The 13,748-nt window shown below is 39.1% G+C and overlaps 1 protein-coding gene across 2 annotated transcripts; it reads right to left on the bottom strand.

The window, feature by feature from the left end:
- Positions 1-5,837: 5,837 nt before the first annotated feature.
- On the bottom strand, positions 5,838-10,334 carry ednrbb (endothelin receptor type Bb). 2 transcript variants are annotated; one of them, XM_085433884.1, is made up of 9 exons: positions 9,593-10,331; positions 8,929-8,966; positions 8,325-8,776; positions 8,087-8,199; positions 7,696-7,900; positions 7,348-7,488; positions 7,126-7,259; positions 6,864-6,972; positions 5,838-6,153 (listed from the first exon to the last, which is right to left on the bottom strand). In XM_085433884.1, exons 2-9 carry the CDS (start codon positions 8,942-8,944, stop codon positions 5,986-5,988), a joined length of 1,338 nt encoding a protein of 445 aa, XP_085290010.1. In that variant the 5' UTR covers positions 8,945-8,966; positions 9,593-10,331; the 3' UTR covers positions 5,838-5,985. The 2 variants fall into 2 exon arrangements, with proteins under 2 accessions (XP_085290010.1, XP_085290009.1); XM_085433883.1 differs by having other exon boundaries at positions 8,929-10,334.
- Between the last annotated feature and the right edge of the window lie 3,414 nt (positions 10,335-13,748).

Here is a 13,748-nt window from a genome sequence, read left to right as displayed (position 1 = left end):
ATTTTAATTTGAAATGCCATGCCAATGTAATAAATATTAAAAAGATTCTCAATTGAAATATGCCGTTTGTCTCAACTTCAGTCACCGTAGGATGTACCCCAGAACATTCACATTCTCTGGTGGGGTGCTTAAAAAGAGCTATAGATAGCTCAAAGCAGAATCAAATCAAGACTTCACATCTACAAACCACAAAAAAAAAAAGAAAAAGAAAAAAAAGCTCCTCCACAAAGCAATGTCAAGAGGCTTTCCACATGAAAGCAGAAGTTGTCTAAAGAGTTGCAGGAAGTACTGACAAAGTTTATGAAGAAAAAAGTAAATGTGTTTCTAATCCTCAGCAGCACGTGCAACAATGAAGAAGCCTGAGCACTTAGATATGCCACCCCGGGGGCAGGCTCTATACTTAAGGCTTACAACAGCCTCATTATCTCCCTCAACTCACATCAGATCCTAGCAGCAGTTTGTCACAGGCAGGCTCCTCTCTGCCAGTAGGCATCAGACCAATCCTCCTGCAACACTACTGTACATAATTGCCATATGGACAGCATTTTGAGCCAGACTGAAGACTAAAAAGCCCTCCAGGCAGATTCCCCAGATAACTAAATGAATATTTTATCTCATTTCCATCTAATTTGCACCACATTATTATACAGAACTGAAATTTTTAATTAATTGATAGAACAGATCAAACACAGGTTTACACTTTGATTTTCGGGAGCTGTTATTTTGATAATTTGCATGACTTTTTTTTCCCATGCCAAGCTCTTTTAATCTCTCGGAATTTCAGCATCTCTATATAGAAACATTATAATCAAACATACAGCAAATTAATAACTGTCAGCACACATGAAATGCCTGTCTTGGTTGCGTGAGCAGTTCCAGTGAGAAGTCCTTTTACCTGCCACCCCACTGATTAATTAATTTCACACTGTTTAATTAAATTCACAGTCTGGGGAGTCTGGGAAGCACTGTGGGGAGCCATATTTGAGCCGTGTGTGCACAGAGATTACTAAAGAAGGTCTGAGACTCGTGCTCTCCGGTTGATGTTGACACTGACGTCACCCTCCTCTGGATACCGGAGCCTGATTGTGTCAGTGTCATCTGGCAGTTGTGAGCGTTTACTGCTGGGAAATGATAGTAATGGCCCATTTGTTAATTATCTGCTGGCGTTTACATTAACAAAAGAGAGTTGAGCATTTGACAGCTTTGGACACAAATTAGCATTTGACAGGAGCATCTGATTGAGTGTGCTACTGCATATATGCAAACCTCATCGCCCTAAAGTTAGCTACCAGTACAAATAATGATGAATTATAATGGCAAATCCATTGCTATAGAAAGGTATGTGGAATTGAGGGGGTCATAAAACATAAAGTAAGAAGAAACAGGAGACCCAGACAGGAGTGATTTAAAAATGTGGGCCATAGATCAAAAACTGTACAAATTGGCTTCAGTATAAATGAGCATATTGAACTCCTGTGTCCTGTCCAATGCTGTTGCATCCAACAGTCAAAGCCTCAGAGACACGGTCTCTCTTATGTCAGAACAGAAAGAGATGCATGAGTGTATGAGCATAGCAGACACTGTGACTGTGTGGGCTGAAAAGCGTGTACGTTACTTTCTCTGTTCTCTTGAAGCATATTTTTGGCATCTCTAATCACAAACAAACACATTTAGAGTCAGATGGTTCTAATAAAGTGCAATTTAAAAATGAGGTGATCTTCAAAGATTACAAGAAATAAGTCTAAATAAGCATTTTTCTGATGCTCTATGTTTTTGCACATAGACAACAGAAAATATTATAGAAGTTAATCGGCTTTAAAATCGAAACCTGATTCTAATTTTTGATTGATTTATTCTAGTATTCATAGTTATTTGATTAGACACATAATGATGACAGCCTGCTGGTTTGAATGTATGTGGTGTGGGAATAAATAGTTGCTTGTGTTCTGTATATGATGTATTAAGAAATATTAAAGGAACACACTGTTAAAAAAATATTTTTTTTCTATTTTCAAAGTTCTGTGTGTAAGGATGTCAAACCTTTATGTTTTAACTTTTATATTGTGCTAATGGATTTTTAAAAAGAAGTACTTTCCCGACTTACATGGCTTTTTCTGACAGCCTGTAGACTGATTTCCTCAGACGGATAAAGAAAAAGTAAATAGAGAAAAAATAGTCAGACGGCATTTTGCTCGGAATAAACGTTAGGGAGCAGTTGTTCTACAGTGCACAGATCTGGCTTCGGTTAGCTGGCAATAAAAATTAGCACAAACAGGAGGATGCTGACCTCAGTTAATTGGTACCAGTGCCAATGTAATTAAGTTTTCAGAATTTTAAACAGAAATTTTAGAGTAAATGCCGAAACTTTTCATTTGTCTCTTGCCTGACTACAAAACAAACACAAAGCTTTAAACTGCAGGCTTTCACAAAAGTGTAAATATATAAGATACTCGATGATCAACATTAAACTCAGTTTTGAGCCATTGTGGTGTGGACAGGTGACCTCTGGTGGTGTCTCGTATTGTCTGAAATCAGGGCATTGGCAACTTATCCTTTGGGTCCTTTGGGTAGCTGCTCCATTCACATTCCAAGGATGCTTAAAAGGACTGTGATCTGGGGACTTTTGAGACCAGTTCAGTGAATTAATTGGTAAGTATGCAACAAAGTTCAGGTGAGTGACACATATCAAAGTAAGGGCCGTATGAATGTCTTGTCACTGTCCAAGAATGGTCAGGGTTGTTGTCCTTTGTTGCTCTCTCTCTCTCTCTCTCCCTCTCTCTCTCTCGTCACGCTCTTTCCTCTTCTCTCAGGTGGAGGGGGGCAGAGTAAACTCTGGGCTCCTGCTGGCAGTGCCTACTGGTTTCCTGCTCTTCAGCCAATGTGCTTGCTTCTTATCTGATCATCACTCAACAGTATTTAAGGACCACCTCAGGATTTGATTCTTTGCCAGACTATAATTGTTTGATTGTTAAAATCAGGCTTTCTGATGTCCAGGTTCCACCCCATCCACCCATCTTTATTTATAGAGCACTTTAAAACAACCACAGCTGACACAAAGTACTGTACATTGAAACTAAATAATAAAAACACATAGGATATAAATAATAAACAAATAGAAAAAGTCAAATAATTAAAAGGAAAACTGAGAGAAAAAACTAAAAGTTGCCTGAGCTAACATCATCATGCTGACTAAAGAGCTCTCCCCCTGTGGAAAATACTTACCTGATATTCTGGACTTGTCCGCTCCTGCACAAAGGAATTGTGGAATTACTCACCTGCCTCTCAACCCTCCACCAACACCTGCCTCCTGGCCGGTCACTTTCCTCACTGCCTCTTTGCTTAGAATACTCAAGTAAGAATCCAATTCAGTTCAAACATTAAAGGCTTCAGAACTTACCAGCAACACGGATTAACCTCCTTCGTCTTTCTGACAGAAGTCACTTCCTGTGTGGAGAACCATAATCCCCCAGCTGCAAGTCTTTGTTGTTATATTTGAATTCCTGTCAAATAAACCTTTTAAACTGCACACTGAGAGTTTGGGGTCTTGCTTCAGTCCACAATAATTGCTATCACCATTGGTTCTGACATGCAAGGACACACGGTTTTCAAGCAGAGCTTTGCATTATAACAACAGAATTTAAAAAAACAATAAATTAAAACAGATGCAGCTTCCAGTGGTTAACCCCAGTGATAAGTGGAGGTAAAAATATTGGTGGGGGCGCAGTTGGGTCAGACAGGACAATGTAAAGCATCTTACAGATAAGGGGAAAAAAACACAAATCTGACACCAATAGTAATATTTCTTAAACCGTTGCTATAAAAAAAACCTTTAAAAACACAAATCTTAAATAAACATGAACACTTCAACACAAGCAGCACTCGAAATTGCCATCCTAGCTAGCTAGCGAGTGCCTCTTCTTCCTCTACAAGACAAGAGTGCCTGTGCTGTCAGGATGTGTGATGTTAAATTGTCCAATCAAATTCTCAAACAAGGCAATAAACAAGGAAATCCATAAACGCCAATTGGTCACGGATGCACAAAATTGCGCCCCGACGGCTGAACTCCAAGCTTCAAATAAAACTCACCCTCAGACCCTTATTACTGAAAAACTTTCAGTCTGTCCTTTTTGACCACTGTCCGTACAAGCAAGTCGATACATAATTATATTATTCATAACACATAACGTGGTGAAGTTTGAGTAGAAAATCGATTCTGGCAGACACGTGAAGGCAACCACACATGTTATATAAACAAAATGTACTTATTTGTATTGCAAGTTATATTTTTGCAAATTATTAATTATTTGTGATGCGTTTTTTTCCTGGCAATATTTTTACGGGGGTGGCACTGTAGCAAAGGTCTGAAAGGAGATTTGACTTAAGCCAGCATTCTTCTTCATGTCCAGCAAGGGGCGACTCCTTTGTTTACAAAAACAAGACGAGCTGGATAGATATTGGAAAACAGCACAGCTCTATGACCTCAGTGAACACTTTCCAATGACTTTATTGGCTCAGTCACTAGTTTCAGGTCATATTGAATAAAACATGAAGTTCATTTTGTAATGCCATTGTTAGAATCAGACAGGAGGATAATCCAGGAAATGCTCTTTCGCTAAGGACTTGTGATTGACAAGGCCTTAGCCAAAGAGGACTTGTCAGTCACTTGTGATTGTGATTGACAAGTCCTTAACCAATAAGCGCGTCGTGTCCTCGGTTTAACACTGATTTTACCCATCACCTGTCACGTCCTGTTCAAAACACCAACATGGCAACTGCAAAAACACTCAGCCTGTGGCTTCGTAACTCCAGTTATGGACAGTTTAAAAAATATTGCTTATGATTATATAAGATAATCACTGTAATTCATTTAACCTGTCACTGTTTTTATTATTTTCGCTGGTGTATACAACAGTTCAAAAAAATAAAAAGCATTCAGATAAAGGCTTTCTTTGATCAGTATGCACCTCTCTTTTGTATAAGCGTCACAAAGCATAACAAGAAGTCAGAAGCTTTTATTCAAACAAACGACTCCATTTTTGCAAACAGTCAAGTTTACTTACACGAGATAAACTTTTAATAGGCATTCCAGCACACAGCGTCGAGACACTTCTGCAGACTGATACAGCGTTAGCTGGGAGAGCAGCACTCTATTTGTGCTTGCCTTGTCCTGTGACAGGAAGACCTATCAGGTGCCCCCCTCAGACTCCCCCCAATCCCTCTCTCTTCCTGACCTCATTCTGTCATCTTCGTTTTTCTTCTCCCCCACTCACAGGTCTTTCATAAAGTGTCTCCATGCATTACACATTTAACAATGCATTAAAAATAGGCCACCATCAATCAGTCATTCAGTAGTGGAGACGAAATCTACTTGTGGCACCAATTTGATATATTTCTCAAGGTTCATGCAGGAAAAGAATGCCATAAACTCTTGAAATGATGTGCGGCATATGAAAGTTAACAGATATGTAAATAGTATGAGATAATAATACACCGTACCTCATAAAACCCACCATGATAATTCTGAATTCCCCTTCGCTTAATTTCCTCTGGCATAGTGTCTTTCCAGAATCCAGAAACAGAATTAAGATAATATATATATGCAGGCGCTAAGCCGTGACAAGATTTCTGTTGATGGGTGCCAGGTTAACATCGTGCCCAAAACAGTGATTTGAGAACTGTGATGCATGATACAGGATAGGTACTAGGTAAAATCTGATGTAATGTTAGGGAGTGAGTCAAGCCTCGAGGGCAAATAGTCTGAACAGTCTGACTCCAGGTTGCTCATGCCAAAGCAGATGTTCAACTGACGACAGCATTACAAAAGACAGGGCTCCATGTTATTCAGAAGGTATTTTATATTATTAGGATGGCATGTCAAGGTTGCCGAGCTGCCGATAGAGCTGCCTTTGTAGCTGTTTTGATGGCCATGTATATTTAATAAAGATATATCGACAATCTCACAAAGTGTTTTCAAAGTGAGTTTTGTTAGCACAGTAAGGTGTTCTCCTGCTCAGGTTCAGGTACAGGAGTCTGCTTGTGAGCTTTGATGTTGCAGCTCTGCTCTGAGGCTTGATCCTGCATTCTGGACTTCAAAACAGACTGCATCTCGTCATGGGCAACAGCTTGAAGAGGTAGACACCTGCACAGACATGCCTGAAGGACCACCCGGAAAATTTGGTCAGAGGACAACAAACATTTCCCATCAGCTTCACCTGGCAAAAACTGCCTATTATGACGTTTTTATGTGAAGTATTTCCTGTCCAAATCTACAGTAAAGCAATCGCTAATGATCCACAGATTGAGTTTTCATTAATTCAGAGAGCGCAAACCTTATCGGGAATAGAAATGTAGTCTGGAAAGACAGTTGTTTAAAGCAAGCTTCAGCTTTGGGTGTTTCATAAATATTACATTAAACAAAATATGTTGCTATGAAGAAAGAAATCCATGTATTGTGCAGTGCAAAAAAATGTAAGTATAGATAAAATAAATGAAAGAATGTTTTAGGTATCTTCTTCTGAACTTGTGGTACAATAAAGGCTCTTGATTTTTTTTTCCCTTAAAAATTGCCTTGAAGCGATGTTTTCTTCTTCTTTTATAGCACGTCACTTTGATTCAGTGACCAACTGTCTGGTAGATTGCCAAGTGTCTGATGATGTGTTTTTTTCTCAGACCATTTTCACTTATTACCCCCTCAGGTTATTACTTGCTGCAGTCTGGCTATTTTACAGACATGACTCCATATGTCCTTAATGACACCCCTGATAGCTCATACAATGTGGACCAATATGTTTTCAAGATATACCCGATTTATTTAAACTAAATAGTGCCATCTATAAGAATAACAATAAGAGCATGACGCTTACCTTAAAGCATCTCTTGAATCTTTTGCTGACAATGTACAATGCAATAGGGTTGATGCATGAGTTCAGGGATGCCATATTTATGCCAAAATAGTCAAGGACAAGAAAGACGCTGAAAAAGAGTTGTCAGAAAATGTCAGGAAAGCTCATAGGCTGGCCAGTGAACAGCAGAAAAAAAAAAAAAAAAAAAAAAAAATATATATATATATATATATATATATATATATAAACTTTAAATTAAAGGTTCTTAGTACTTTGTGCTCACCTCAGCAGCTGACACCTATTAGGATCTTTTTCATCATAAATTGTTAATTTCAAGATTCTGCTGAGGTACAGAGGCAACCAGCAGAGTGCAAACACAATCACCAGGCAGAAGACAGTTTTTGCAACTTCTCTTCTCTTCAAAAGAAAGGACATGATCAAAATAAGCTTTAAAAAGGAAACATTGCCAGAATGATGCAAAATCTGCCAAAAACCACAATGCTACCTGCTTGATGTGTTCGCATAATGTAGTCTCAGTTTTTCTCAGCATTTTCCTGGTCATCAGCGTGTAGAACACTGCAGTCCAAACTAGTGGCATGCAAAAGTAGAAGCCAAAGAGCCACCAGTCTTTCACTGCTTTATAAATCTGTTGGTTGAACACGACAAGGCTATCAGTCGTGGATGCGAGAGCACCATTCAAGAAACAATATTTGACACACGTGTAGGTTGAAAACAAGCGTACTTTGCATCTGCTGGCTGAAGACAGAAGAAAAACTATGATAATTGTTACATTTTTTAGTTATCTTTGACAATTGACATGAAAACTTAAATGTTATGAAGACAATTACATTACCTGCATGAACCCCGTGGTTTGCATTGGGTGTAGTAGACATATCGTGAGACGCTTCTCTTTATAGTCCATTGTTATCATATCAAAGCCCACAACTTCAGGGACAGCCAGCAGGATAGAAATAACCCATATCAGACCTATTTCAATCGCTGTCCACACTGAAACCCAGATGCCTTTGATTTGATTCCAGGACACAACAGCTCTGTATCTGTAAAATCAATGAGAAAATGTTATGGCTTGAGGAACTTTTTGTCTGTAACAATGATGCATTTTCAGCTCAAGAACATTTCAAGGGCTAATGCTAAATAAATCTGTCTGCCTGATGAAATACAGATAGGAGGCACGGAACACTATTTTCTTGGAGGGCACAGGACAGTGCTGTTTATCTCCTTACCTGTCAACACTCAAGGCACATAAGCTCAACACAGTAATTCCAACAGAGCTTTTTTGTATGAAGGGAATGAGTTTGCAAAGTACTAAACCGAAGGGCCAATTTTCTGCCATGAGCTGCAACAAAAACAAAAGGGCATTTTTGGCAATTTAAAAAAAGAAAAACACCCACAATCAATTCCAGCTGAAATTAAGTGCAGAAAAGAAAACAATAATTGCACACCATGTGGTAAATAACTCACCCTGTAAGCGTTGATTGGAATGTCTATCACAATGTGGATTAGATCTCCCAAAGCAAGGCTCGCAATGAGAATGTTAGGGCCACTTCTCATGCGTTTGTTTACGTAGATAATTCGAAGTAAGGCGGAATTCCCGACTATTCCAACAACGAAAACAACCAGGGAAACTATAATATTGACATATTTGAAGGTGACTCTGATTCCAGCTGACTCTGAACACATAGGAGGGTGTGATGTTTTTGGTCCTGCTACTTGAGGTGGATGAATTGAGCTGTTGGATTTCTCCTTTTCCAGTATTAAAAAACCAGGGGAGGTTGTTGCAGAGAGCTCAATTACAGGAGATGGTTCTGAGTCCTGGTTGTTGGCCGTTTCACCGACAAGAAGATTTCCCAAAAACAGAACCAGAGTGAAAATCCACATTGTTGTAAAATTCCTCAAAAACGCCTTTTTGCCAACTGTGGAATGGAAAAAAATGAAAGCTGTTATAATCAGCACAGCTAATTAGCTTTACGATTTAGTGCAATGTAAATGATTCATTTAACTTATTTTTATTTATTTAAAAGGGAAAAAATATTAATAATAGCATTGATTATGATTGCCAGCTTACCTTCAGATGAACACATACACACTGCCTGCAGATAGTCTCTGTAATAATAAACAGGCTGTATGTTTAATACAAAGGACGGTTCTTTGTTGCCTGCTATAACCCGGCTGAGGAAAATCAGGGTTTTATAGACTAAGGTACTGTTGTCAGCATTAGTCATCGATCTGTCAGTAGTGACTGTAATTACTTCCCTTGATGCATCACCCTGAATGAAAGGATGGTGTTGAAGTGTATTGTCTGCTATCGCAGAGTGAGATCATTTTATAGGCTTCAGTAGGGATATTGTGTTACAGTTTTTCCCTCTGTTACTAAAACTTGTCCATTATCTTATTTGACATATCCTCACAAAATCTAAATGTAGCAAAATGTCTATTTTAGTGAAGCAAGAGATTTTCTTTGCTTAGAGCCACAAAGCCTTTATCACTAAGTCACACTCTATCGAGTCATCATTAATGAATGCAATGGGAACTGGAAAAATATCTTCTGCAGCTATATTACATTTTGGATGTACATGAGCTTGATGCACAAATACTGACAGGCAAACGCACTTGAATAATAACGAAAATGATGCAAATTTTAACTACAACATTTAGAGAGTTTCAGCTGACATTTTTTTGCCTCAGTTGACACATATCAATTTGAAAACATGACTCGGTCTCAGTCCTACCAGAGTTACTGCTTCTGCCTCTCCTGAGGGTCCCGGTGAAGGTGACTTCTCCCCCTTGACAGTCTAACGACAACCTGAAGAGCCTGGAGGAGCAGGAGACGTGACGACAAGAAAGATCCCACTGTTAATAACATACTTGACAACTACTCATTTCAACATTGAAATCTGTGCCTCGCTGCTCACAGATGACCTTGGGAAACTACATGCTGGCATGTTTTTTTGCAAGAAGTACAGATTATGAGAAGTGAATTGAGAATAAAAGACTGTGACAACTGTTCGCAGCTAAGTTTTCGGTATATTCCAAATAAATACAACATTTTTTTTGGTATCTTTTTCATGCAGGACCCATAGAAGTAATTATGGTAATATGTAAAGACTTCTAAACACAGCACCTTGCATTTCTGTTTCATTTGTCACTTTAATTAACTCCATTTTGAGTCAAACTGCTGGTAAAACTGATCTGAAACCAGCTGTTTTTTGGTCTTTGGCCTCAGTTGTGCTTTAATGGATATGACGGTTATCTTGGTGGTCGGTTTGGCTAAAGAGCTTTTTACCTGACAAACCCTACCACTGCTGTCAGATGTAATGACTCGCCAAACCCACCATTACCGCAGCTGCATATCTGCACTGGACACAGTTTAATTTGGAAACCAAAATGCTTGGGTTTATTACAGATTGCAGCCTCGGTATTTGCAATGATTATGGTCTAAGCTGTGAAATGTGTCCACGCTTACATGGCTTATCACAGCAGGTAAGTCATGTGAGCAAGAAGCTCTTTTGTAGCTTATCCACCAAAAATACTGAATAAAATTGCTCTCGTGAAGCATTTTTTTTTGTCTCCCATCGCTGTTTTCTTCAGTTCCACCAGAGTTCATGAAGGTTTGTTTGTTGGATGGAAGATTTATTACTCTGATGAGTACTCAAACACACACAGATTGGGAGTGGGTGGAGCAGAGCCCCTCTTTCAGCTGTCAAGGTAAGCTGTGTCATCAGTATGGCTAAGATTGGGTCACCTGTTCCAGCCCCCTCTTGGATCTCATGACTTAGACAGCTGTCAAAATCCTAATTATTTCTCTCTTGTGTAGTTCAAAAGGAAATTGAAGAATCCCGTTGATGCATGCAGAGGTGAACGTGGACAGTGTCCCCAATTAGCTGCTGTTATTAATGCAGTTCTGGCTGATGGCTCTAACAGCAAAGCCATTCAGTATTGTGGTTTTGTGGATATTTTAAGCATTCCTGAAATCTTGAAATAAAATTATGAACCTAGATGGTAACTACTGACATTTTTAAACTGAGAAATTATGTTCTTAAAATGAACTAATTGCCAACACAGTCTTTCAAAGACAGTTGTACATTTTTCACCTTTTGTTGTTACCCAACTTTTCTTTTCTAGCACTTTTTTCACCAACACCATTTTTTATAATAATAATCATTAAAAAAAAAACAAAACATTGACATTTGATATGATATCTTATACAATTTTCTTCATATTTGCTTTAAGACACTGTAAACGTCATGAGATTATTGCATTTTATTTATAAACTGCAAATCTCTCTATATATAGAGCCTTTTTTTTTCTTTTTCGAAAAGTGCCCACCAGCATTAAAGCACTGCTTACATTGTATATTAATGCATCAGATATCACCACTGTCACCACTGCCAGATTCCTCTGCAAGGGCAGAGTTAGGAGACAGATGATGAAAAGCGTGTGGGTCATTCTAGTTTCCTAGCATACAGGCCAAAACAAACTTGGTAATGACAGTGATGGCTTTTTCCCCACAGTAATAGCTGCATGTGGTGGCTATAATATCAGAGGTGCAGAGGTGATTATCAATCAGTTTTTTTGCTGCTGGTTCCAGGTGTTGAATCTAAAAAAGATGGCCCTTTTCCCCCTCAGTCTGTCTATTGCCAGCACTTCTATTAGCCCTTCACATGCACTCACCAGCCACTTTGTTAGGTACACCTGTTCAACTGCTCGTTAACACAAATATGTAATCTGCTATTCATGTGGCAGCAACTCAGTGCTTTTAGGCACGTAGACAGGATCAAGATGACCTGCTGAAAATCAAACTGAGCATCAGAATGGGGAAGAAAGTTGATTTAGGTGACTTTGAATGTGTCATTGTTGTTGGTGCCAGACAGGCTGGTATAAATATTTCACAAACTGTTGATCTACTGGGAATTTCTTACACAATCATCTCTAAGGTTTACAGAGAATGAGAAAACATCCAGGGAGCGACAATACTCTGGAGGAAAATGTTTTGGTGACGTCAGAGGTCAGAGGAGACTGGCCAGAATGTTTGTGAGCTAGTAGGAAGTAACTCAACTGTATCTCAATTAAACCGTCAACACAACCAAGATATATGGAAGATTATCTCTGATTACACAACACCTTAAACTATGAAGGAGACTGACTACATAAGCAAAAGACTTACCAAAGCTGGGCAAGCCTCAGTTTCTCCTGCAACATTCAGATGGTAGGGTCAGAATTAGACAAAGATCCAGGCTTGTATCAACATTTCAGGCTTTTGCTGGGCACACTATTATGTCCCTTGGTACCATCATTTAAATAAAACAGCCTGAGTGTTGCTTCTGATCACGTCCATCCCTTTATGACAACAGTGTACCCGTCTTCTGCTTCCAGCAAGACAAACGCCATGTCACAAATCATCTTAAACTAGTTTCTTGAACATGATGGTGAGTTGATCATGGTGGGCTCCACCTCACCAGTCTCAAATACAATATAGCATCTTTAGGATGTGGTGAGACAGGAGGTTTGCATCATTGATGTGATGTAAACAAGTCTGCAGAAATTGTACAATGCTATGACGTCAATACAATACCCTGTTGAATCTATGCCATGAAAAAAGTTTAAAAAAAAAAAACTACTGGCAACTGCTAGAAAAAGAGGCATATTCTTAGAGTGTGGATGTAGTTTTGTTAATTAAAAGTCAATGAAATGGGAAGCACTCCGGTTCTGATAATATTTACAGAATGACTGACTCACCTGGTAAGAAAGGGTTCATGCCCACTGTACGAGTGGCTGTAGGAAGCTTTCAGAGCATAACCAAAACCTCCCCAATTGTTGGGGCAGGTTACAGTTCTTACACAAAAATAGGGTAAATTAATTTCACAATCACCACGTTGTGGTTATTCCACTCTAACAGTGCTTTACTCAAAAAGTAAGCTGCACATTCCTCGTTCTATAACTGCACCACTACGGCCTCTGGATGTTAACAGAATGGACGTGACTACAATCTGAGGGAGCTCTCTCGCCCTCCCCAACTCATCCCAACTCATTTCATTACAGATATTTTTGTCAGCGGACACATGAACCCACAGCAACCAGAGATGAAGACAAGTCTTGTAATTATTATTGAATATGATGTTGTCCAACTGTTGCCGGAAAAACGCCCATTAAAATCAAATAACCTTATTTCCGCACCTCAGTATCGCACAGTATTTGTCTAAAGAGTAATTTGAACAAAGAAACAAAACAAGAGCTTAACAAAATGTGACGTACGACCTCTTTAACTAAATGGTTCTGTCACTGCTGAGAGTGATGATGGCAAAGCGATTAGTCAAAAGGAAGACAAGACAGGCAGCATACCAATATAAACAATAAGAAATAAAGTTTTTGCACAAAATCCAGATGTTCAGTAGCATTTGGTGTTTAATTTATATTTTAAGAGGAAAACAAAACTCTATATAAATTAAAACAACATTAATTGGCATCTAGTAAGCTGCCCAGTACATTTCAGTGTGTTAAATAAAATAATAAGACCGTTGTTAAATCAGTGGCTGCTTTGACTGTCTTGTGTTGTCTGTGCTAAGCTACTTGATATCTTTCATTGACGACAAGTCTGATGGTGGTAGAAGGCAAAAGAGAAAGGAACACAGTGTCCCATGAGACAAAAGCACCCCAGCAGTTTCCTGAACCTTTAGTGCCACCGAGGACTGATGGACAGAGTGACAGACAGATGGAGAGACATCCATCTATCCAGTTCCACATATTCAACTCAGGGTTCAGGGTTATCTATGGCCAGCTAGCTCTACCTAGCGATAGGTTCTAGCTGTCTTGGTCCAGCCACCCCCTTCAGCTCTGGGTCCAAACATGTGGGAGAGGTAGCGGCAGATACAACATAAGTTTTTTATT

This window comes from Copadichromis virginalis, linkage group LG16 (genome assembly GCF_057382275.1).
Source record: "Copadichromis virginalis isolate Kocher_CV1m ecotype Utaka linkage group LG16, C_Virginalis_male_GT1.1, whole genome shotgun sequence".
In the NCBI taxonomy this organism is placed as follows: domain Eukaryota; kingdom Metazoa; phylum Chordata; class Actinopteri; order Cichliformes; family Cichlidae; genus Copadichromis; species Copadichromis virginalis.
Note: the sequence above shows the minus strand (reverse complement) of the source record. Positions and strands in the feature narration are given on the sequence as shown.